We start from the raw sequence: 25,504 nt of genomic DNA, 5'->3' as shown, positions 1-25,504 counted from the left end.
TGATGGGATACTATGCATCTCTTCAAAAATGAAGTTTTACAACTTGTAAAAATTATTTACACAATTGTATATTATAGTATTTACCCTTCTGCTACTTGATGTTTTCGCTTAACCTTATATTCTTCATGTTGGCCCATGTTGATAGGTGTAGATCTACTAATTCATTCTGCATGCTCTATAATATTCTGCCATGTGAGTAACTGCGTTTTATTCATTTAGTCTCCTGCTAATGAGTAGCTGAGTAATTTCCCGTTTGTGACCTGTACATAGTTGCTGTTAGGAACAATCTTCTGCCTGTCTTCTTGTGCACAGGTGCAGAGGATGCTCTGAGATGTGTCCCCAGGAGTGGAGCCCGCAGGTCATGCACATGAGCATCTTCAGATGTCATGGATATCGCTAAGCTGTTCTCCAGAGTGGCCGTGCCCACTCACACCCCTACACATGGCTTCACCCTCTTGTAGTGGCCAGACAAGATGTCAAGACTGTACAAAATGTGTTACATTGAGACATGTCACATCATACTATATATGGCATGTGTATTATTATGAATACATAGCCATGTGGTAGAAAAATATGCAGAGAAATGATCAACATTAACTTCAAAATTATGGTCACTTCTGGGATGAGAGAGGACGGGGATTAGGGAAGGAATGCAAATGACATGGTAGCTATTTGTTATGTCTTGGTTTTTTTTGTACTCAACACTACTTATTTATTATTGTCTTCCCCATATTCTTTTATTTTGTTTGGTTTGGGGCTCTTTCATTTTTATTCATCATTAATAATTGCATATATTAATTGGGTACAATGTGATGTTATATACTTATATACATTGTGGAATGATCAAATCAGGCTAATTAACATATCTGTCACTTCATGCATTTATCATTCTTTGTGGTGAAAACATTTAAAACTCCACTCTTTTAGCAATTTTGAAATATACAATGCATTATTATTACCTAGAGTCACCATGCTGTACAATAGACACCAAAATGTATTCCTTCTGTCTAACTGAAACTGTGTACCCTTCAACCGACAACTCCGTTTTCCCCACCTGCCGCCCCGGAAGTCAACCTCTGATAACCATCTTTCTACTCTTTGCTTCTATGAAATCAACATTTTTAGATTCCACATATTAGTGAGATCATGTGACATTTCTCCTTCTGTGCCTGGCTTATTTCACTTAGCATAATGTCTTCTAGATTCATCTGTGTTGTCACAAGTGACACAAGTCTCTTCGTCTCTAAGACTGAGTAGTTCTCCATTGTGTATATGTACCTATGTTCTAATCCATTCATCTGTCAATGGGCATGTAGGCTGTCTCCATATCTGGGCTATTATGAGTAGTGCTACAGTAAACACGGAAGTGCAGACAGCTCTTCAACATCCTGATTTCAATTCCTTTGGATCTTTACACAGCAGCGAGATTGCTGAATCATAGGGAAATTCTATTTTTAGTTTTTTGAGGAACCACCATATTGTTTTACAAAATAGCTTTACTAATTTACCTTCCCCCCATGGCATATAAAGTTTTCCTATTCTCCACATCCTCGCCGACAACCTGTTAGCTTTTTTTTTCAAATCATAGCCATCCCACAGGTGTGAGTTGATATCTTATTGTGGTTTTAATTTGCATTTCCCCAATGATTAGTGATGCTGAGCATTTTTCCTGTATCTATTGGCTATTTGCATGTCTTCTTTTGACAAATTCAGGACCTTTGCCCATTTTTAATAGGGTTACGTGTTTTCTTGCTATTGAGTAGTTTGAATTCCTTACGTATTTTGGTTATTAGCCCCTTATGTGATATATGATGTGCCGGTATTTTAAACACAATTCATGAAATGTCTTTTCACTCTATTAATTGCTTTCTTTGCTGTACAGAAGTTTAGGATGATGCAACCCTGTTTGCCTGGCTTGGCTTTTGTTGCCTGTGCTTTTGGGGTCCAATCCAAGAATCATTGCCCAGACCAAAGTCATGGAGCTTTTTCACTATGTTTTCTTCCAGTAGTTTTACAATTTCAGGTCTTATACTGAAGCCTTTAATCCATTTTGAGTTGATTATTGTATAAGGAGTGAGATAAGAGTCCAGTTTCCTCCTTCTGCACGTGAATAGCCAGCTTTTCCAACACCACTTATTGAAGAGACTGTTCTTTCCCCAGTGTGTGTTCTTGGCATCTTTGTGAAAAATAAATTAACATAGAAGAATTGGTTTATTTCTGAGCTCTGTATCCTATTCCATTCGTTGATGTGTCTGTTTTTATGTTAGTACTCTGCTGTTTTGATTACTACTGTGCTGTTTGGATTACTATTTGGTATGATGCCTCCTGTTTTATTCTTTTTGATCAAGATTGCTTTGGCTACTTGGGGTCTTTGTGGTTCCGTATGAATTTTAGGATTTTTCTGTGGAAAAATCAGTTTTGTTCTGTTTCTGTGAAGAATGACTTTGAAATTTGGATACAGATTGCATTGAATCTACAAATCACTTTGGGTAGTATGGACATTTTAACAATATTAATTCTTCCAATCCATGAACAGGGGATATCTTTCCATTTATTTGTGTCGTCTTCAATTTTTCTTTCATCAATTTTTATAGTATTCAGTATACATATTTTTTACCTCATTGAATTTACTCCTAAGTATCTTTTTTGATGCCATTGTAAATGGGATTGTTTTCTTAACTTACTTTTAGATAGTTCATTTTTAGTATATAGAAACACTGCTGATTTTTGTGTTGCATTGTGTAATCTGTAGCTTTACTAAATTTATCACTTGTAACACTCCTTTGGTGCAATCTTTATGGTTCTCTCTATAAAAGATCATGTCATCAGCAAACAGAAAAATTCACTTCTTCCTTTACTATTTGGATGACTTTTATTTCATTTTCTTGCCTAATTGCTGTTGCTAAGACACCCAGGATTATGTTGAATAGAAGTAGTGAGAGTGGGTATCCTTGTGTTGCTCTGATCTTAGAGGAAAAGCCTTCAGCTTCACCATGGAATATGAAGTTAGCTATGGGTTTGGCATAGATGGCCTTTATTGTGTTGAGGAACATTCCTTCTATACCTACTTTTTGACGGCTTTTATCATGAAAGGATGTTGAAGCATTTGTCAAATGCCTTTTCTGCATCTATTGCAAGGATTGCATGGCCTTCATTTTGTTAATATGGCGAATCACATTTACTGATTTGTGTATGTTGAACCATCCTTGCATCCCAGAGCTGCATCCCACTTGATTATGATGAATGATCCTTTTTTAAAAAAATTGTTTATTTCCATAGGTTTTTGAGGAACTGGTGATATTTGATTACATGAATAAGTTATTTAGTGGTGATTTGTGAGATTTTGGTGCACTCATCACCCAAGCAGTATACACTGAACCCAATTTGTAGTCTTTTATCCCTCACCACCCTCCTACCCTTTCCTCCATGTCCCCAAAGTCCATTGTATCATTTTTATGCCTTTGTATCCTCAACAGCTTAGCTCCCACTTATGAGTGAGAACATACAATGTTTGGTTTTCCAATTAGTGATCCTTTTAATGTACCATTGAATATGATTTGCCAGTATTTTGTTGAGGATTTTTGCATCTATGTTCATTAGGGATATTAGACTGTAGATGGGGTTTTTGGCAGGGGTGGGGGTGTTTGCTAGTCTCTTTGTCTGGCTTTGGTGTCAGGGTAATGCTGGCCTCATAAAATGAGTTTGAAAGTATTCCCTCCCGGCCGGGCGCGGTGGCTCAAGCCTGTAATCCCAGCACTTTGGGAGGCCGAGACGGGCGGATCACGAGGTCAGGAGATCGAGACCATCCTGGCTAACACGATGAAACCCCGTCTCTACTAAAAAAATACAAAAAAAAAAAAAACTAGCCGGGCGAGGTGGCGGGCGCCTGTAGTCCCGGCTACTCGGGAGGCTGAGGCAGGAGAATGGCGTAAACCCGGGAGGCGGAGCTTGCAGTGAGCTGAGATCAGGCCACTGCACTCCAGCCTGGGCGACAGAGCGAGACTCTGTCTCAAAAAAAAAAAAAAAAAAAAAAGAAAGTATTCCCTTCCATTCCATTTTTTGGAAGAGTTTGAGAAGGACTGGTGTTAGTTCTTCTCTAAATGTTGGTAGGATTCAGCAGTGAAGCCATCAAGTCCTGGGCTTTTCTTTGTTAGGAGACTTTTTATTATTGATTTAATCTTCTTACTCATTATTGATCTCTTCAATTTCTTCATGATTCAGTCTTGGTAGATTACTACTACTCACAGTAGTCTCTTAAATCTCTTAAGATCCTTTGTATTCCTGTGTTATCAGCTGTAACATCTCCTCCTTCATTTCTGATTTTATTTGCGTCTTCTCTCTTTTTTTCTTAGTCTGGCTAAATTTTTGTCAATTTTTTTTAGCCTTTCAAGAAATAAACTTTAGAAAAACTAACTTAAAATAGAGTAATACAGTGTAATGTTAAGATTTTATAAAGCTTGCAGATATACATGCAACCATTTTCATGTTATTTTTGTCTATGTTTAAAATACTCATGTGTAAATATGACCATGTATGTGCATACAAACATTTTTAAGTACATTTTAGCAACATTTAGGTTACCTCTGGGAAGTGGGGGTGAAACAGATCACTGTTACTTTGTTCCTTTCTTTAGTGTTTGAAATTTTTTAGAAACATATATTAAGTTTGTAAATTAAAAGATGAAAAGCGACTAATTCAGGCTCAGTAGCTTTTTTATTGTATGGATGAGACAAAAGAATTAAAATTATCTACACCTGTGGTTTTTTTCCTCTGTAAAATATGGTTAGAAATATCGACTTTACAGAGCTGCTGTGAGGATTTGATTAGAAATTATTCATAAAAAACCTAACAGCATGCTTTTTATGTAGTAGGCACTAAATAAATAACAATCGTTTACATTATTAATAAGAACATAGGAGATATTCTGTTTGCAAATTTACTCACCCTGAAATGTGCAGAGAAAATAGATATAGATTCTTTATTTTTCAATAATCTTTCTTTCACTTAAACTCCCCATGCAGGGGAAGTGGATCTTAGAGCCAAGAAACTTAGTTTAACTCAATAATTTAAACTGGTATTTCAATCTCTTTTGCTAAGTGCTGCCTCTTTGGGTGTAAATATGTAGACTTTCAGATCACTGTTCCCTCACTGGGTAGGGGGTGCCATATTTAGCAAATAAAAATTTAACCTACTCAATTACATTTCAATTTTAGCTAAACCACAAATAATTTTTTGTAGTGTGTCCCAAATGCTGCATGGGACAGACTTACGGTAAGAAAATGCTTATTCTTTATCTGAGCACCACATGGAACCAGGCATCCTGCCTATCCTCTGGCAGCCCCATCTGTGGGTGAACAGAGAGGGCACTACATTGGGGAAAAGGGCCCTGGGCTCCTGAACTTTGTGCCTGGGGTAGAGCCTGGATCCAGTCCTTGGGCAGCAGATAGGCCTCTGCTCTGAGGTCCAAGGTCAGCATGACCCATAGTCTATGTGTCTCAGCTCAGCTGGACCTGTGGGTGGGCACCAGCCAGACCTTCCACCTTACCTTTCAAGGGAAGAGGACTCCTTGCATTTCTGCTACATGCTCTTTGGGCCCTGGACTAGGGTGTCCACGCTGGGGCCTCTGCAGTGAGGCCTTGAAGCCCTCAGCATGGTGGGATCCATAGCAGATTCCCTGACTTTCAGCCAGTTGTCAGATGACCCCTCAGAAGTGTGTGGGGAGTTTTGATGATGACGGCAGGAATACTGAACTCCAGCCATCCCTCTGCCCAAGATAGTGTGCATCCTTCAGCTTTGCTATGGCCACCCCTTGTGAGTCCATGGCATCCTGGGTCCGTAGCCTGAAGCAGAACACAAGCAGCAGCCCTGGCCACGGTGTTCCCACAGTGCATCTGTCTCCCTTGGACCACCCACTTCCCACTTCCTCTTTCTCCCTGCATCTTCCCACAATCCACCTGAGCCAAAGGGGCAGCCTCTCCTGCCTCTTCTCCCTCTCCTGCCTCTCCTGTATGCTCTGTGCTTTCTCATTCAGCATTCACTCCACAAACATGCAATCGAGCACCAACTCTATTCAAAACACCCTTCTTGATGCAGAAAATAACAACAGTGAATCTGAACCATTCTTGACTCTCTCAGAGCTTACATCCTAGTGCAATAGATGAAGAGAAGGACAGCAAGCAAGTACACTGATAATTACATATTATAAGGCCCTGATAGCATAGTGTGTGATAATAAGTTCTACAAAGATCAGGAAAGCCGTGAGGATGGAGGCTGACCACATGGTCATGGAGGGGAGTTCCTTTAGATGGGACAGTTGGAGAAAGCATTTGAGTAGAGATTTGAATGAAGAGAAAGACAGGCCATGGCAGTGTCTAGGGGCAGAGCATTTCAGGCAGTGAGAACAAGCGGCTCAGTGGGAAAAGGCCTGACATGCCTCCAGCCCTACAGGAAGGTCAGCTAGCTGGAGCGGGTGAGTGCAGAGGACAATGGCTGAAATAAGGTTGGAAAAGTCACCAGGCCTGCCTGTTAATATGTTTTCAAAAAGATATAGAAAATAATTCAGAGACTTTTTTTTTTCTTTCTGGACTCTCCTTTTGCTAAGAAGAATTGAGAAGTCACCTGCAGAGAAAACGATCAGGGGCCACTTGGTCCTGAATTGGACCTTCCTTCTCACTTCTCAGGGCTGCAACATTCCTGCAGCTAGGAAGCTGCAAGCTAGTGATTCAAGGGAAAACTGAAATATAATTTGACATTTTCAAAATATTCCTGTTACATGAATAAGTTTGTACAAGGGGTTATAAGAGACCCATTGGATGGAGCGACATCCTTCCTGGGGGAGCCAGCAGACTTAGCACTGAGGCTTCAGTAATTTATAAGCACCTATAGAGCCATCCTGGAATGTGCATCTGTGTGGTAAAAAATGAGGCTATGAGGATATAAACCAAATGTGATGCTTCATAGAATGATGTTTTATGGCGTTACAATCATCTGAAAATATGGACTTTGAGTTGGGTGTGTTGTAATTAACACAGGTGCAGAGGTAGGGAGCTGTGCCTTGGCCCCCCTGCCAGCCTGGCCTCTGCCATCCCATCATTGATTACTCTTCTGTGAATTCGGGTTCTCCAGGCTCTGCACATCTATCTCCATGGTACAAGGAAAACTTGTTTTCTTTTTCTGTTCTCAGCTAAACTAATGGCTTTGTTTTTGTTTTCTTCCTGGCTATTCTCTGCCCAACACAGGTCCCGGTATTCCTATGGTGACAGTGCACAACACAACAGATAAGAAAAGTAAGTCCTCTTTTTTTTCCTTAAATTTTCCTGAGACTCAGGAGAAAGGAAGCAAAACACTCTATGAGATCAGCTGGCCCACATTCTCCTGCTCAGGGACAGAGGGAGGAGTCATGTCCTAGCAGTTCAGAGTAGGCCATGCTGATCACCAAGATCAGCTAAATATGATGAAAGCCAGGGTCTGCATACCCCAATCAGAGGGCCCCACACCCCTTCACAAGTGCTGAGTCTGGAGGGTCATTCCAGGGCTACCCAGGTCATAGCCTGACATCCTCTGAACAGCCAGCTCGAAAGGCTTTGTAGCCTGACATGAGTCCATCCCCAATGAGAACCTGCCACGTGGTGCCAAGACTTGAGGGGTGCATGGAGGCTCATCTGTCTTTGTGGGTCTAGGGGCTTCATGGCATGGAGGGTCTCTGCATCCATGCTGCACAGGATGTCAGAGAAAAACTGATTCTACCATTTGTAAAATGGTAGGGAAGGCTTTTTCAGGACTGTTGTGAAAGGGGAGGGAGATTCAGGCTCAACTTCAAATACAGCAAGATCCAGTGGGGGTTTATTATGGCCAAAGAGCAGAGAGAGGGGTCCGTGGATGGACAACTGCTAAGAGAAGGCATCGGTGGGAGGGGATTTTTGCTAAGCTGATCTCACAAGATCCTTGCTGACAGGCAGGAAAAGGACTTAGGCTCAAAGGTGGAGGATGAGGAACTTGCTCAGTTATGGAGGGTGATCAGATATCAGGGGCAGGGACTTCTTGCAAAAGCTGGGCAATGCAGGCCAGACAAGATAGGATCAAGGTTGAAGCCTGGTCAAGAAGAGGACTCAGAGGAGCCTCACTCAAGTTTGGTCAAGAACGGAGTCTTTGTAAGACCTCCCAGGGTCTCTTGAGGTGGCATGTGTTTGCTCGGAGGGACCCTACGCAGGTCGCCATGGGCACATCCATGTTTATGTGAGGGATGTATGCTGTGTGCAGTGGGAGGCAGACGCACAGCACAGCTGAGAAACAAAGAGAACTCGCCCTCGGTCCCTCCCTTTCCAGCCCTCCCTCCGTCTAACCCAAAGCAGCCTGTGTCCTCCTTCCCCCAAATCCCTCCCACTCCCTTCCATGTCCGGGAGCCCCCTCCCTGGCAGGAGGGCAAACCTCATGGCCAGAGTCCGCAGTTCCCCTAGGTCTGGAGACAGAGGTAACTCCACGTCTCCAGTGACCATCGAGTGTCAGCAGCTCCCTGATCCCTCTCTCTGTGACGGTACTTTAAGCTCCAGGAGAACTGGGGAGGAGGGGGGCATGTTGGAAAGGAGAACTCCAAACATATGTTTAGACACCGTGAAGTGGTTAAAGTGTTCCAAAGTGGACAAAATAGATTTGTTTAAAGAGACAGCATTTAGCCCATAATGATGGTCGTCTGCCAAGCTATCAAATCATCGTTAGAAATTCAAAACCAAAGCATAAGTAATCATAAAACCAGCAATAAATGAATAGATTTAACCCCCCACCCCACCCCACCAAAAGCCATAAAGTGGATGTCAGAATGCATACACAAAAACACTCAGAATGGCCGTTGGAGGGACCCGGTGCTGAGAAGAATCGGGATGACCTTCCTGTCTTCCTCCCCAGAGGAGGGGCTGGTTTCCCCAGCAAAGAGGTTCACCTGCCCCCTGGCCCCTTTCCAGCCTCACCTGCAAGGTTTGGGAATCTGGGCCATTTGTGCAATGGGGGCAGTATCCCCAGAAGGATGTTGGGAGCGATTGCCTGGGTCTCCCACCTCCCCACTGCATCCACACACCCTCTGCCCACTCTAACGGGCACGTGTCTGTGAAGAGCCCTCCAGGAGGCCGCAGAGGCTGGGCTAGAACTTCCACCGAGGCCTGGGGTCGGTGGAGTCTGACAGACGTACTCCAGCATGACAGTGAACGTTTAAAATACCCGTGCTAGACCTCCTTAGGTGGAATTTTCCCTGAAAAAATGCAGATGTTGCACAGAGCCTCAGCTATGACATCTTTTTTTTCCTTAAGAAAATGTGTACTTTCATTAGAGTCCGTAGACACCTTTCTGATATTTGTGAGGTTTTCCCCCTTCTTAAAAAATTGATGATCTGGTAGAAATTAGATGAGGTGTCCAATGCAGCTCACAGCATTGCAGCCTCCCGGGTTGGCTGTTACCCGATGGTTCTGTGAGATGCCACCACTGGGTACCCTGGAAGTGGGGACACAGGACTCTATGTACTATTTGTGCAACTTCCTAGGAATCTATAATGATTTCAAATTTAAAAGTTTTTTCTAATCTGTGGTCTAATAAAAAACACAAAAGTATTTTTTGACTTTGAAAAATATGATATAGCATATGGCTCTTCTTACAAAAGTCATTCCCTTAAATGCTTTCTACTTCTTTTGGGGAAGCTATTATTAATCTATTCAAGTTCAAAGGTTAATATAGTCCCGACTTTTGGGAAATGCATTTTGACTTCTAAGCCACTTCCAGCCTGGATGTGGTCAGTCCTTGGGGCTCCTAACAGCTCCCACGGTGCTGGATCAAGTCAACACAGTTTCCAAGGCTCACATGTGAATGAAAATGAAGCCGGCCTATATATTAGACGTGTGTGACATCATTGAGAAAATATTTCATTTTTTCCATTTATAAGAATAAGGTAATATATAGGCAGGCTGAGGTGCAATTCTTTGGAAGAGAGTCCCAGTAAGAATTGACCAAATGTCTTCCAGCAAGTACAACACACTAATGTGCTCAAAGATCCGGGAAATTTTGTTAACTCTGCTGGAAAACCAAACAACCACTTCTTTTCTTCTGTGGGATTGGTTACTGCATTAACCAATCAATCCAATCAATATTGACAGACCATAGGCCCTAGGTTGCCATCCATATCCATCGCAGAGCTGCATAGATGGGAATTTTTTTTTTTTTTTTTTTTTTGAGACAGAGTCTCGCTCTGTCGCCCAGGCTAGAGTGCAGTGGCCGGTTCTCAGCTCACTGCAAGCTCTGCCTCCCGGGTTCACGCCATTCTCCTGCCTCAGCCTCCCGAGTAGCTGGGACTACAGGCACCCGCCACCTCGCCTGGCTGGTTTTTTGCATTTTTTAGTAGAGACAGGGTTTCACCGTATTAGCCAGGATGGTTTCGATCTCCTGACCTCGTGATCCGCCCATGTCGGCCTCCCAAAGTGCTGGGATTACAGGCTTGAGCCACCGCGCCCGGCCAGACGGGAATTTTTTAGCAAGCATTTCACTGTTTGCAGGTGAGCTGTCACTTTGGTAACTGTGACTCCTGGAAGCAAAGAGATAGGACCCAGTGTCTTAAGAAATAAAAAGCACTGTGCACACAGGATGGGGCTGGTGTTGCTGGCCTGTACTCCCTTCTTCTCTGTGTGAAATGTAACAGTGAACCTGAAGGTAACATCATTGCGCTCGATCTCAGCAAAGTGCTGACTAACTGGAAACTGGACGGCGTTTAGAATTATTTTGGTCACATTTATTTTACAAGCCTATTTCTATAGCAGTATTTGACTCTGGGTTTCCTGGAGCCTAATTCAAACTCTAGGAATATTTCATCCCATCCTAGCCTGTTTCTGTATTTCTGGCTGTCAAAATAGTTCAAGCTCTTTCAGGATGGTGACTTAAGCTGCCATTTTAACTTGGAAAACAAACAAACAAAAAGATTAAATGTGGCTGAGGTGATTGTCATTCCCATCCCCAGGAGGACAGTAGGGGCCCCATCTTGCTCAGGGTCTATGTTACATGCAGACTTCGTGGTTTGAGGTCTCCACGTTCCTGAACACCTGCTTTTTCCCTGTGCCTGGATAAAACTGCCTGAAATCCCATCCTTGCATGGCAGTCCCTGAGGGGTGGCACATTGTAGCTGCATGAATGGCTTCGGGTCCACGTGGGAAATAAGAGCCGAGCATGGCAGGCGCTGGTGAAGTGCCAGACCCAGCCCTGAGTTCTAACCCACAGGTGTTTGCCGTGGGAGGCGTGTGGGGCTTCTTCAGTGTGTTTACCTTTTGATAGGTCTGATGTCCTCTTGCGACACTTCACAGCCCGTCTCCAACCCAGCTGCATCCTCCCCAAACAAAATGCACTGAGCTTTCATTTTGTCTGCCAAACTGATGCATCCTGGGTGAGGAGGCAGGTGCCTGGTGCTTCCAGGCCCCCAGTTCCAGCAGCATCTTGTTCGCAGTGTGGTTGGACCACATCAGAGACTCCTCATGGCCTCTGTAGTAGATGCAGGGTCCACAGCCTGAGGTTTGCGGGTGGATGTGCATCTCAGGCAGGCAACAAAGCCATTCTCAGGCCAGCACTTCACACACCAGCCTTTGGGCCTCAGGTAAGCTTGAGATCAGTTGTCCTCTTTCACGACTGAAAAGGCCACTGGAAGACTTCCAGGAGCAACACAAAGGCAAGCAGTAAATTACCCATCCCTGCAGATGCCTGTTTCATCCGAACACTCAGCCGACTCGCGGTTCTGCACCATTAGGATTCTGCAGAACCCCACACCACTTGTACTTGTTCCATTGGATGCTCCATCCTGAACGTCTCAGACAACCGTGTTCTGATCAGGGGGCCAGAGTAAGGCTAGAGGTGACAGGGAACTGTGGTAGTAACAATAGTGGCCCCAGCCAGCATTTATCAAGCACTTGCTCCAGGATGGGTGCTGTGGCAAATACTTTACATACTTTAGTTCATTTCATCCTCACAACAGCCTGTGAGGTGGGAACTGCTATCATCCCCACTTGTCAGCTAAGGAAGCTGAGGCACAGCAGCTTAGGTAATTGGGCCACATGCACGCAGCGAGGAAGCAAAAGTGGTGGAGTTACATCTCGGACCCAAGCAGTGAGGCTCCAACAGAGCCTGTTCTTCCAGACAGATGGGCATTGCATGGCGCTGCTCAGTCACCTGCCCTCAGGCGGTCTGAAGGACAACTGCAAATCCAGAGCGTTGCCCAGCCTGCACTCCCATTGAGATGAGTCTGGGGAGGCGGAAGCAGTCACACCTGCAGCTCGTTCTCAGCACCTTCTCTGCCTGTACACCACCCCCAGGGCCCATCCGAGCCAGCTCTGGGGTGAGCGTGCAACATGGCACCGTCTCCTGCTCTGAAAAGCCTTCCATGTCACAGGGAAGAGATGCTCCTCAGGCCCTGATGGCTCTTAAACCAGTGGGGGGCTCCGTGGAATTAAGGGCTCTGCTTCCTGCAGCAGCTCAGCCTCCATGCACAGCTGGGGCCATACTCCATGCACTGGGAGAGCTCAGCCCTTGAACTTCACCCTCTAATGCCAGCCTCTTAGCCCCCCAGGCAGCAGCCCTTGGCTGGCCATTCATTATTCTCTTTTGAATGTAATCGTAGCAGCAGTTCTGGGCTCTCCACACAGCACCAGCCCCTTCCTTGTACCAACCCTATGAGGTTCAATAATTCATCCGAGATCCACAGCAAACTTCAGGGCAAGGCCTAGACTCTTGTCTTATCTGACTTCCAAGCAGGCGCTCTTGACTGTGGGCTGGGGGCTGATACCAGATGTCTGACAAGGGGCGAAAGGCAGCCCCAGACCCCAAGACCCAGGATCTCCCAGCCTTCACGTCGCTGCCACGTGGGAAACGTGCTCACAGCGGCAGGCTCTGTGACCACTGAGCTGCTGGTCAAAAAATCACCCCTGGTTGAGATCAGCCCTGGTGAGGCCATGCCAGCACAGGCATCTGCAGCTCACGCCTGTAGTGAACAGTGTGCAAAGCAGCAGCGCTTCCAACCTGCCCTGCAGGGCTGAGCCAGGAAAGCGGGGCCCGTGGCCTACAGCTGGACAGGGAAAGGCAGGAGGTCTCAGAGAGCCGGCTCCTGAGCCGCTGTGTGACGCTATGACCGGCAGCCGAGGTGTGGCCCACGTTCTGTTACAGCACAAAGCCTCGGCGCTGGGTATCAGTTAGCAAGGGGGGCTCTGGCAGGCTGGGACCCGGCTTCATCACACTATCCTCTTCCAGCCCTGCTGTGAAATTTGAAATTACTGTTTCAGAATTCTTTGTCCTTTCTCCTCCTCTCCCCCACTGACCCCAAAACCACCCTGGGAATATCTGACTTTTTTCCTCTTTAGAAAATCTTATCTACAAACAGAGCCTGCGGGGTGTTCACAGATGTGACTCTGAATTATTTAAAAGCTGTTTCCTTAAGAAGGTAATTATGGTTGGGACCAACCTATACTCATTTGGTGCCTGGATATTCAAACAACTTAGGTATTGGGATAAAAAAACCAACAAAATCATAGTGAATATGTTGCGGGCTTTAATGTAAATATGAAAGGCAGGTCCACTTAGAGACGTGGATGCCAACTCCACGTGTGGGAGTTGAAATCACCATGTGACTTGCAATGCAGCGCCACAGCCATGCAGAGAAAGCGTGCGTGTGGTGGGGTTGAAGCTGGCTGCGCTGGCTGACAGCACCCCACGGCGTCCCGCAAGCACATGTGGGAGCTTGGGATCACTAGGCAGCCTGGTTCCCGCTCCTTTATGGCATCAAAAGTTAGGTTTCTCTCCCTCCTACTCTCTTCATTTAGGTTTTTATAAGAAAGCAAAACCAGCCCCTACCACCAGTGGTGCCCAGGTGGGTCCATGAAGCAACGCCGGACACAGTAGGCTTCCAGTCTCTGTTCTTGCACCCGTGCTGCTAGGAGCACCCCTGCACCTGCCCCACCTTCTCCCTGAGGGACCCCCTCCTGGACTGTTGAGGCTGTGCCCACAGCTCCCCTTCCATCAAGCACGGGGCGCCCACACCTGGGGAGACGTCAGGAGCATGGCATTCTAGAGGGCCCACGTGTCACTGGCACACTACATACCAAGGAGTTTGCCTGCCATCCTGCAGGTTCCAGGAGGAGCACTGTCAGATGTCCCTCTCTAAAAGCTTCTGGTCGCCATGCAGCAAATGGATGGAAGGGCCCGAGGTTGCAGACGGGAGGGCTGCTGGGGTCCGTGGTGAAGAGGATGAGAGTCTGGACCAGCTGGGGGGCCTCCAAGGAGGGGCTGCCTCTGCAGGACCTGCAGGGAGAGATGCAACTGGAAAGGGGCCGAAGAGCTGCCATCTCAATCCAGTCTGGGGAGGTGTGGCACTTGCCAAGGGTGGCGAAGCATCGTGCAGAATCCTACAGCCTGTGGCCCTTAAAACCTGGGTCTTGTCTAGTCCTAACAAAGAAGAAACAGCCCTGGCCGGGCATGGTGGCTCACACGTATAATTCCAGCACTTTGGGAGGCCGAGGCGAGTGGCTCACAAGGTCGGGAAATCGAGACCATCCTGGCTAACACAGTGAAACCCCATCTCTACTAAAACTACAAAAAAAAATTAACCGGGCATGGGGGCGGGCGCCTGTAGTCCCAGCTACTTGGGAGGCTGAGGCAGGAGAATGGCGTGAACCTGGGAGGCAGAGCTTGTAGTGAGCTGAGATCGCACCACAGCACTCCAGCCTGGGCAACAGAGTGAGTGAGACTCCGTCTCAAAAAAAAAAAAAAAAGAAGCAGAAGGAACAGCTCTGCTGCCTCCTTGGGTGCAGCAGCAGGTGACTGGGTGGGTGTCTGGAGAGTAGGTCCTCATGTCTCTCACCCTGCAGGCCAGCTGGGCAGAGCTCTGGCTCTCAGAAACAGCGGCTGGGACACAGCGGACAGCTGCCCCATCACAGCCATGGAGCCACCACTGAGGCTGGGGCCGTCCAGCAAGTGCACAAACCCGTTTCAGACCTGGAGGTAAAAGCCAGCTCTTTCCTACAGATCATATGGGGCAGAACCAAAAGGACTAAAAATGTAAAAAGATAAAGGAAAGTAAATGTTAAAAAAGAAGAAGAAGAAGAAGAAGAAAGCCTGTCATTTCGAAAGCAGCCTGCTGCCTAATTTCAGCCCTATGTCCTAACACAGCTGCATCAGACAAGTTTGTAACTAAGACCCACAACTTTCAAACATTTTAAGGAGCAATTTGGTTGCCAAAGAAAGTCTCATTATAAAGTGGCCTTTATGTGAGGGGACCTTGCCAAGTCAGGCCAAGACAGAGGAAACTGGGCCCTCAGTCCTCAAGTAGTTTTGCTCGTGAAATCCGTAAGAGAATTTTTGAGAAATCATGTATCGCATACATATTTTTAAGTTGTCACCTAAAGTTTTTCTCATTAATTCAAAACTATACAGAATAAGTTGTTAGCATATTGTATTTTATTTTAAAATAAATTACATCATCCTGTGATATCTAAGTATTGTGGCAATTTGATACCGACCACCGCCCAGTTAAATGTTTCTGGAACAAGTTCTTCTTAGCTTTACATCCTTCCTTTTCCTCCTCGAGCTGATATTTACATTCCATTTGTTGGCCCATCACCCTAGAATTCTGTCTAATGTCATTTAATCTTGGAAATCTTGTAAAGGTTTTTTCTTTTGAATTTCCAGTGACCATAAGGCCATAATCATTGCTTGTTCGATGGAATTGTCATCATAATTATCACTTGTTCACATCAAGCAATTAGGATACTTTACAAACTTTGATAATTGTTGGACATGAAACGTTATGATTGCTCTGAAATGCATCTCTTAGCGAGCTGGGCATGGTGGTTTTTCACTCGGCTCATGAGCGTACCTGACTCATTTCCAGAGAAGATCTTGTCAGAAACGTGTGCGCTCCTGGTTCAGAAACGTGCTCGCTCCTGGTTCAGAAACGTGTGCGCTCCTGGTTCAGAAACGTGCTCGCTCCTGGTTCAGTAACGTGCGCGCTCCTGGTTCAGAAACGTGTGCGCTCCTGGTTCAGAAGCGTGTGCGCTCCTGGTTCAGAAACGTGTGCGCTCCTGGTTCAGAAACGTGTGCGCTCCTGGTTCAGAAACGTGTGCGCTCCTGGTTCTGTCCCTGCTTTTGGTGGTTGCTCCTTTGTTTCTGTAGAACCTCTGAAAATGTGTTCATGTAAATAAGTAAATTGACGGAGAGGAGTCTTGTTATAGCAGTGCCATTTTCTCTGAACTCCTGACCTATATGCCAAAACATTGTGGCCCATCCATTCTCTGTCATTAAGGATTATTTTTAATGATCTATTGATTTTTAGCTCAGTGAGATTCCCCTTCGGTTTTGTTAAAATCAAAGGATGACAAGCCGACCACGTTGCTGGGGGCTCTTACCCATTACTGGGCCGGGTGGGGTTCTCTTAGTGAACTCAGCCTCGGTGGTCCCTCATCCTTCATGCGGGGCCCACCTGTGTGCAAGATGCCCCAGGGACAGACGAGGGGGCTCCAAGGCCTTCCTTGCCCTCGCGACGCCTGTGTAAGGCCATGATGAAAGGGGCACAGGAAAGGAGCAGCTCCTTGGATGAATCAGGCATGTCCATTCTCAGCACATTTGCCAGTAGGCTCCTGTGAATGCGGAGAGCCTGGGAACAGGTCTCCCGAATCCCGCCATGTGTCTGTGCTTGAAATCTTCTGGACCCACAGAGGTGCACACGTGAGCAGCTGTCCTGGTGAGTGGAGTGTTTGCAGATTTGCTGTCGGAACGTGTTAGACTTCGGTCCAGCATCTTGGGTGGGCGAGCTGGCATTTGGCTAACACAGAGTGGAAAGCAAGCCGCGCTTGGAGCTGCACACCCTGCAGGATGTCTACAGGTGCTTCGTCCTCTCTACTACCTAATGCGGGAGGAGAGCTGGGCTTCACTGCCACCCAGCAGCTCTCAGTGCCTCGAGAAGCACCTCCAGGCTGGGCACTGTGCCAGCCACTGCACCCACTCATCTGTGGGCTGGGAGACACACACACGGGTCCACTCAATGCACAACTCCTCTGGCATTGAACGTCTGCCAGGGGCCTAGTGTGATGCTAGAAGGACCAAAAATAAATGCCGCCTACTGGGACCCTTCCCTCCAGTTGCTTAAAATCTGGCTGGAGGAAAAAAGATATGGCAAAAAGCACAACAGTTGCCCAAACTGTGTCACACTGACTCTCACAACTCAACATTTGGAGTTCAGAGAAAAGAGGCTGGGTGCTGTGGCTCACACCTGGAATCCCAACATTTTGGGAGACCAAGGTGGCAGGACCTCTTTTTCTTTTTTGACCTTCTGGGCTCAAGCAATCCTCCCACCTCAGTCCCACGAGTAGCTGGGACTACAGGCATGCATCACCATGCCTGGCTAATTTTTACATTTTCCCTTGGAGAGATCAGTTCTCCCTATGTTGCCCAGGCTGGCCTCAGACTCCTGGACTCAAGTGATCCTCCTGCCTTGGCCTCCCAAAGCATTGGGATTACAGATGTGAGCCGCCGCACCCGAACCCTTTCCTTTGTCTCTTCTATTTTGTTCATAAAATATGTCTCTATTGATCACTGCATGTATATGTGGAAGGAAGGACAATATGATTTTAAGAAATGTAATATTTAGTATCTTGGCCCCAAGAGTCTACAATCCTTTCATGGGATATTTTTTTTTTTTTTTTTTTTTGAGATGGTGTCTTGCTCTGTCACCTAGGCTCCAGGGCAGTGGTGCAATCGTGGCCCAAGCCATCCTCCCACTGCAGCCTCGACCTCCAGGGCTCAAGCTGTCCTCCCACTTCAGCCTCCTGAGTAACTAGAACCACAGGTGTGTGCCACCATGCCTGGATTTTTTTATTTTTATATTTTGTAGAGATGAAGTTGGGATTACAGGTGTGAGCCACTGCACCCAGCGAGGAAGATCTCTTGAGTCCAGGAGTTTGAGACTAGCCTGGGCAACAGAGTGAGACCCTACCTCTGCAAAAATTACAAAATTTAGCTGGGTATGGTGGGGCATGCCTGTAGTCTCAGCTACTTGGGAGGCCAAGGTGGGAGGATTGCTTGAGCCCAGGACTCTGAGGCTGCAGTGAGTTATGATTTTACCACTGCACTCCAACCTGGGTGCAAGACCCTGTCTCAAAAAACAAAAATGGAGCTCAAAGAAAAGAGATAGCCTGTTAAGTTGAGTAAGTTTAAACAGTAGTCATGCGGGCTCTGGGCCTGCATCTGGTCTTCGAATACGACGGATGGCACAGCCCTGGAGTGGGCAGATGGCAGCTGCAAGAGCACAGAGAGGGGGCGAGGTGGGGCAGAGAGGGGTCTTACTGATGGCCACAGGGGAAGGTGCACGTGACGAGTGAGCAGAAATAGGGCAGGAGAGGCCTGGACTAGAAAGGCCCAGAAAACCCAGGCAGGGGGAGTCAGGCCAAGGCAACAGGGAAATGCCGGAGAGACTTCTGCCTAAACCTCCGCGTGCAGACACCATCCTGCAGTTTTACTTCTTGTGTAAATGTGAGAAAGGGAAGGGGCTGCTCTCCTCCTCTTTTAGATCCGTTGCCTATTGGTTTTCATTGGATCTGGTCACCAATTTTCCAAAATGTAGCACAGTGGTGAGTCCACCAATCCCCTGAACCTGCTGGGCCAGTTGGAAGCATGCCTTGCAACAGTGCACAGCTACACCACGACCTTCCCATGGGGGCAGCGAGGGAAGCAGCCTCGTGAGCAGGCATGAGTCTCTGCGGTCTCACTGTGTCCAGATCTGATAATAGCTAATTCCACCAAATATGAGAGGGGGCTCACATTTAATTAAGGAGTGGCCATTTGTATGCTCCAGACTGGAGGTCCCCACTGCCCTGAAGTCAAAAGAAGAGTCCTTCAGGGAATATGCCAATCTTTTCTGATTTCTCTGCTGAGCTCCTGCCCTCTTTGAATGCAATTATGGGAACAAATAAAATGGCTTAACTCAAGTCCCCTGTGGGACAGTCAGCTCTCTGCTGATAAAACCAGTTGTGTGGGCAATCATTAAATGAGAAATCTAATATTTAACTAAATTTAATAGTCTGTTGCTTTGGTGCTTTCCTGTGAAGGGTGGGATTTCAATAGAGAGGAACGAGGTATTCACATGCAGCCTGTGCAGTCCGTGAGCGATCAGAACGTGGTGTGTTCCCACATGAAGCCAGAACTCTCAGATCCAGAAATGGTAACGGGTGTTTGGTGGCCAGCCTGTGATCCGTTAGCTCTAGGCAAGCCTGACTCAGAGGGCAGCAGAACACATTGCTCCCTGAGTTTCACTTTCTCCTTCGTGATCAGCATTTGAGATCTCACAGTGGCACCTGAAACATCATATTCAGCTGCATACATACGGAGACGAGACCTTTAACCGACGGTGAGAGGGTCTGTCTGCACTTTCTCTCATTTTGAGATTTAGTCATCCAGACAGGCTCTTGCCACCAGCAGACCCCCCCGCTGAAGCCCTTTCTGGGACGCAGAAGCAGAAGCTAACTGGTAGCAAGAGGCCCATCTCTGTTCTTGTTGGTAGAGGGTCTGTCGACCTTTCTCCTGCCGATTCCCCTGACCTACCCGGCTTGTCACTTCTATCATTTGACCCACATTTGCACACCCCAAGTTCCTCACCTGTTTTCTACCTGGGATGATCATGTCAGCAGGCAGAGCAGCAAAGATCACAGGTTCTCCAAGGGTTACAGCTGAAGCATCAAGATGACCTCATGAGATCCAGGCACTGGTCTCCGACAATCGGCTGGAGTTGGGAGAGTATGCATGGATTGCCTCATAGTCCCAGAGTCCAGTGAATTAACTTAGGCACATCATTAGTCTTCTAAGCATCAGAAACTTTTCCATCAATGTAATGCAGTTTGCTTTGGGTTCTCGGGTCTGTGCCATGTGGGAAACACTGGTTGACAGTCCAGCCTCGGTTTTTCCAACTCTTGCCATTCAAGAGGTCTGAGCCTGGGGAACTTTTGCAGCTTCCTGAGACACTCAGGAGGACCTCTCAGTCCTGTTTAGTTTCCTGGGTCCACATGGGAACAAGGAGAAAGACGTGGGTGGAAACCCAGACACGTTACCATTTAAAGATGCTTAATTTCCAAGAAATGAATTGATTTTCCATAAACCCATCTACCCAGGGTACTCAAAACTAGTGCATTTTGTCCCTGGGATGGGACTGAACACGGATACCTTGGCATGGGTTAGGGAGAAGGATTTGCAGCCAGGAAAATGACCTAAACTTTCATTTTGACAGGTGCCCGAGATAGGGTGGTCAGGCCCCTCTTGGAGGAGGTGACGCTTGTGTTGATGGAGGAGAAGGAGCTAGCAAGGAAGATTTCAAACACAGAGCAGCACGCGCAAAGGCCCTGGGGCAGCAAAGAGCTTGGGAAATGTGTTCTCTTCATTACCCGGCTGCACTCCCTGCTAGTCTTCCTTTGCTGTAACTGTGAATAGAACATGAAGGATATGCAGTCACTGTCTCATAAACCAACTCCTCTCACCCGAGTGTGTGCCTGGAGCATTAAGGGCTGAGGGCATTTGGACTCAATGAGTCCAACACCAGTCAACACCAATGAGTGCTGCCCCCCATCCATTAGGAACGTGGGCTGAGGCTGTGAAGCTGGCGCGGGGGCATGCAGGCACCTTGGCGTGGAGTGCGCTCCCCTAACTCACGTGCATGACTGCGAGGGAGAGCACGCCACCTCTGCAGCCAGGTCTCTGGGTCTCAGAGTCAAGATCAAGTCTACTTGGGCTTCCCTCGGACTTCCCCACTGCAGACAGCCCTTGCAGACGCAGCTGTGCTTCCTGCTGTCTGCAAGGGACACGTTTCTTGCGTGCTCCATGGTGTTCGGAATCTTTCCCAGTGGTGGTCTAACGTCAGATTTGTTAAAACTCTACCTGTTTGAAAACAAGTATCACCATTTCTCCCCTTATTTTTTAATCAAAGCTAAATATTCAAACATGTGTCCAGCAACTCGCAAGTCATTTTCATTTTATTTACGCATCACAAGCACTGGGAGCCTCCACTTCCCTCTGTTCCTCTACAGAAGGTTGCCAGGCCTGCTGGGCACAGTTCTTGAATAAAGCCACAGCCCCATGTTCTCCACACTAAGCCACACATCCAGAGTCTCCTAGCGATGGGCAGTCATTTGACCTCCAGCTGCCCTGGAGAAGCGCCCACCTGCAGAGCGTCAGAGCAGCACTTTTTTTTTCTTTCCAAGGGAGTTATACGGGAGGATGATTGGACATCCATTCTAGCATTGTTTGTCATCATTCATTTACTCTAAACAAATGCACAAATGACAGCTGCTTCAAAGTGATCTGACGAGCCAAAGGCAAAGTTCCTTGCAGAAAAATTCCCTTTCACAGTGAACCACAAGTTGTCCCCATGTGTAGGCTTAGTGTGAGAAGGGAGAAAGGAAGGTCGGTGGTTTTGATGACACATCAGACGATGACATGAAGTAGAATGGCCATTTCAGTAGATGAACAGAGTGGGCTCCTCAGGGGACTTCTTTGCATTTGAAGAAATAGATAACGAGGACGTGTGTGCGCTGTCGCGGCCTGAGGCACAAAGGTCCAGCACATCCACGCCGCCGTGCGGAACTGACCTTGGTCTCTACCATGGAGGGAGGACAGCCAGTCCCACCACAGTGTGGAGGGAGGCTCACACGACTTCACTGTCCACAAATACAGTCATTGAAGTTAAGGTCTTTCCAGAGACCAGCTTATCTTCTGTTTTAGGAGAGAGATCAGAATCCATTTTATTTCTGGGAACATTTAATAAAGATGACACCCTAGTTTCCACCCTCCTTTCCTTTTCTGGTTATTATGGCCACAATTTTTGGAAAACCATTTGTCCTAACAGATGTGTAATGTAGGTTTTCCTAAAACCAGCAGTCATGGGGAGAATCATACCAAAACCTGTGCGTGTGACACCACGGAGAACAAAAACGTCTGGTGGGAGAAGGAGAGAGCCTAAGACAGTGGGGAGAATCTTTAATCCGCCCCAATCCCAGATTTGAGACTGAGCTTTTAAGTGCATAACTTGAGCGTGGTTTTTAATGCCCAGTTTCTTGGTCTGTACACTAGAAATAATAACAACCACCTCCGAGGCTGATGATAGTAGCAGTCTACACACGTCAAAAGCCACGGCCCACCGAGGTCCTCCGTGAGTGGCCCTTGCATCTCAGCGTGTCCCTGTTTCCTCTCTTTCAGAAATGTTTGACCTAGAAACAAACGAACATGTCAAGAAGGCCATAAATGACCGACAGATGCCTAAAGTGGAATACAGGAACATCGAGATTGATGATTATAGTAAGTACGACGTTTTTCCCCTTTAAAAAGAATGAAAAAGAGAAAGACAATGTGGGTTCTGACACAGTGTGGTCATCAGCAGCAGGCACCGTGCACAGAAGGCTCCCCGAGCACGGGGGTGTATCTTGCCCTGCAGCTCCTCTGGCATGGAGCGTCTTGTGTTCAGAACCAAGATGCTCACTCTGGTGACAAAATGAAAAAAAGCAGGGCACAAGATCTCTCTCCCTGAGAGGCTGACAATTGCTTCAAAGCAAGATCGCAGACTCCAACGCTCTCCTTGTTTGGTGACCGTGTCAAGACACTGACCGTCCAGAAAAACCTCTTCCCTCTGGAAATTCCCTTTCTGTGCCATCTGAAGTCCTTCCTGCCTCATCAGCTGGTGGAGGGTGGGCTGATGAGGGGTGTCCTTGCAGCCGGAGTTTACGTGAGGAGGTTTGAGTGCTGTTACTTCCTAGGAAACACCTCTCACTCTGCCTCTCTCTGCCTGTGCCCTTCTTTCCTTGAACTGTCCCTCCAGCCATTCGGTAAGTTCTCCTGGGCACTAACTCTGCGCTAGGTGTTGCTAAGCACTAAACACCCCACAGCATTAGCTGGACCTGGACTCACAGCTCCAGGAGGAAGGCAGAGCCTGGGAGCCTCAATTCCCACCTCTGTGCAGCTGGCTCCCAAGTCAACCCGGCTGGCCCCGTGTCCTAACTGCCCACCAGGTCGTTACTCTTGGAAACCCCAAGTGTAAAATGCCCACAGCAGATTTCACTGTCTTCCCGCAGAACTCTGTCCGCCTCCAGACTCCCCAACATCTACGCATAGCAGCCTTTTGGTGGTAGGTTGGCATCAAATAACTGAGACTTCAAACCTTGAAGTGGAGACACCGCTTGCCCATCACCTCTGAGGCTGAAAACAGGTTTCCCTCCTGTGCAAACTCTGACTGCCTGATAGTAACTGCAGGAGCGCTTTGTTGAAAGAGAAGGTTTCCAGGGCTCTGGGGGAAAGCGTGTTGAGGCTGATAAGTAACACGGAGCTAAAAGGGCAGCGGGGAGAAGCCACACGCCTTGCGTTTGCCATCCCCAGACTGTCTCTGGAACCTCTTTGTCTGCCCTTCCCCGACACTAGACAGTGGCGTGCCGCCTGGGGCCTGGCATCTTGGCTGGCAGCCCGCTTGTGCTCAGCAGCTTAGAAGAGACACAACCACCTGACAGACTCAGCTCCCAAGAGCAGGAACCAAGGCTCACCCCATGAAACAAAAACAGGTCCCCTAAACAGTACGTGCTGCAAAGCTGCGTTGCGTAGAGCAGAAAGCAAACAGCACGAGAGTTCAGAGAAGAGCCTGAGACTGGGCTGGGGACGTGTAGGGAATGCTCATGGAACATGGGACTTGAACATGGTTCCTGGAGTCAACCTCGGGTGGGCTCACAAGAGGCGAGAGTGCAATCCAGAGAAGAGGGCAGTGTGAGGGGCTTAGGGGCTTAGGCAAGAGCAAGTGCAGTTCACTGTGGCTGGGTCCGGAGGCTGCCCTGGAGTCCCAGCCTGCAGGACAGCCCAGGTGTGGGCCCTGCACAGGGACCCTCACTTCCCCGTGCTTGCCACGCCCTCTCCCTGCAGCCCACCACAGGCCCGGGCCAAAAAATCCTGCCCCTGCCATTTGGCCTTAGGAAGCTATGCTCTATCAGAACTTTTCTGGACATTGCATTCACCTCTGAAAGTCAGAACATTCTAGAATTTTGATGCACTTCAAATCCGCCCCCAACACACTTACATGTCCAGAGGCTCTCTCTCTTAAAATACCCTGAAGGTGACCATGCCACGGAAGGGGGCATGAAGGAAATGAGTAGGGAATGGTCTAGAAGAGAAGAATTTTGTGTGTGTCTGTGTGTGAGGCAGAGTCTCACTCTGTCCCCCAGGCTGGAGTGCAGTGGTACAATCTTGGGTTACTGTAGCCTCGACCTCCTGAGCTCAAGTGATCCTCCCACCTCAGCCTCCTGAGTAGCTGGGACCACAGGCAGGCCACCATGCCCAACGAATTCTTTCTTTTTTTTTTCTTTTTTTTTTTTAGTAGAGACAGGGTCTCACTATGTTGCCCAGACTGGTCTTGAACTACTGGGCTCAAGCAGTCCTGCCTCAGTCCCCGCAAAGTCCCAGGATTACAGGTGTCAGCCATCATGCCCAGCCTAGAGGAGGAAGAAGAGAAACTCAAGAAAACCGTAAACAAAGGTCGGGCACGGTGGCTCACACCTGTATTCCCAGCACTTTGGGAAGCCGAGGAGGGCGGATCACTTGAGATCAGGAGTTCAAGACAAGCCTGGCCAACGTGGTAAAACCCCATCTCTACAAAAAAAATACAAAAATGAGCCAGGCGTGATGGCACGTGCTTATAATCCCAGTTACTTGGGAGGCTGAGGCACAAGAATCACTTGAACCTGGAAGGCAGAGGTTGCAGTGAGCCGAGATCGCACCACTGCACTCCAGCCTTGGCAACAGAGTGAGACTCTGTCTCAAAAAACAAAAAACAACAAACAAACAAAAAAATGGATGCTGTGACAATCTGCTTTGGCCAAGAAATGTGTGTATTGGCCGGTCGCAGTGGCTCACGCCTATAATCCCAGCACTTTGGAAGGCCGAGGCATGCGGATCACTTGAGGTCAGCAGTTCAAGACCAGCCTGACCAACATGCTGAAACTCTGTCTCTACTAAAAATACAAAAGTTAGCTGGGTGTGGTGGTGCACACTTGTAATCCCAGCTATTGGGGAGGCTGAGGCAGGAGAATCACTTGAACCCAGGAGGTGGAGGTTGCAGTGAGCTGAGATCACACCACTGTACTCCAGCAGGCTGACAGAATGAGACTCCATCTCAAACAAAAAAAAAAAAAAAAAAAAAAGAACTGTGTGTATATTATCCCAGCCCAATGGAGAGACCATTGCCCCGGCGTGTCTCTGAAGCTCCTCTCTTCTCAGCTCGAGCCTCCTCAGCAGCCTTGGCAGCCAGGCCGTCACCCTGGCAAGATCCCTTTCTGAGCTCCTCAGACCTGGCCTCCCCCTCCAGCGCACTCTACCCACTGCTGTCCCAGTAACGCTTCCCAAGCCTGCAGCACTGGTGTGTGACTGTCATCCCTTCCTCTTAGAAAATGCAGAAAAATCTTTCGAAGCACAAAGCCAGCTTTCCCACCCT

At 47.5% G+C, this 25,504-nt stretch overlaps 1 protein-coding gene across 5 annotated transcripts in view; it reads left to right on the top strand.

Moving 5' to 3' along the window:
* DPP6 (dipeptidyl peptidase like 6) overlaps nucleotides 1-25,504 on the top strand; it is a 1,193,304-nt gene that overhangs the window by 1,146,432 nt on the left and 21,368 nt on the right. For all 5 annotated transcript variants that reach the window (XM_033192337.1, XM_033192339.1, XM_033192336.1 and 2 more), the window contains 2 exons: nucleotides 7,239-7,286; nucleotides 22,240-22,338. In XM_033192337.1, coding sequence (XP_033048228.1) covers nucleotides 7,239-7,286; nucleotides 22,240-22,338 — 147 coding nt within the window. The remainder of the gene's footprint in view (nucleotides 1-7,238; nucleotides 7,287-22,239; nucleotides 22,339-25,504) is intronic.

The sequence above is a fragment of the Trachypithecus francoisi genome, unplaced genomic scaffold, assembly GCF_009764315.1.
Source record: "Trachypithecus francoisi isolate TF-2019V2 unplaced genomic scaffold, Tfra_2.0 Lachesis_group4, whole genome shotgun sequence".
NCBI classification, from domain to species: Eukaryota; Metazoa; Chordata; class Mammalia; order Primates; family Cercopithecidae; genus Trachypithecus; species Trachypithecus francoisi.
Note: the sequence above shows the minus strand (reverse complement) of the source record. Positions and strands in the feature narration are given on the sequence as shown.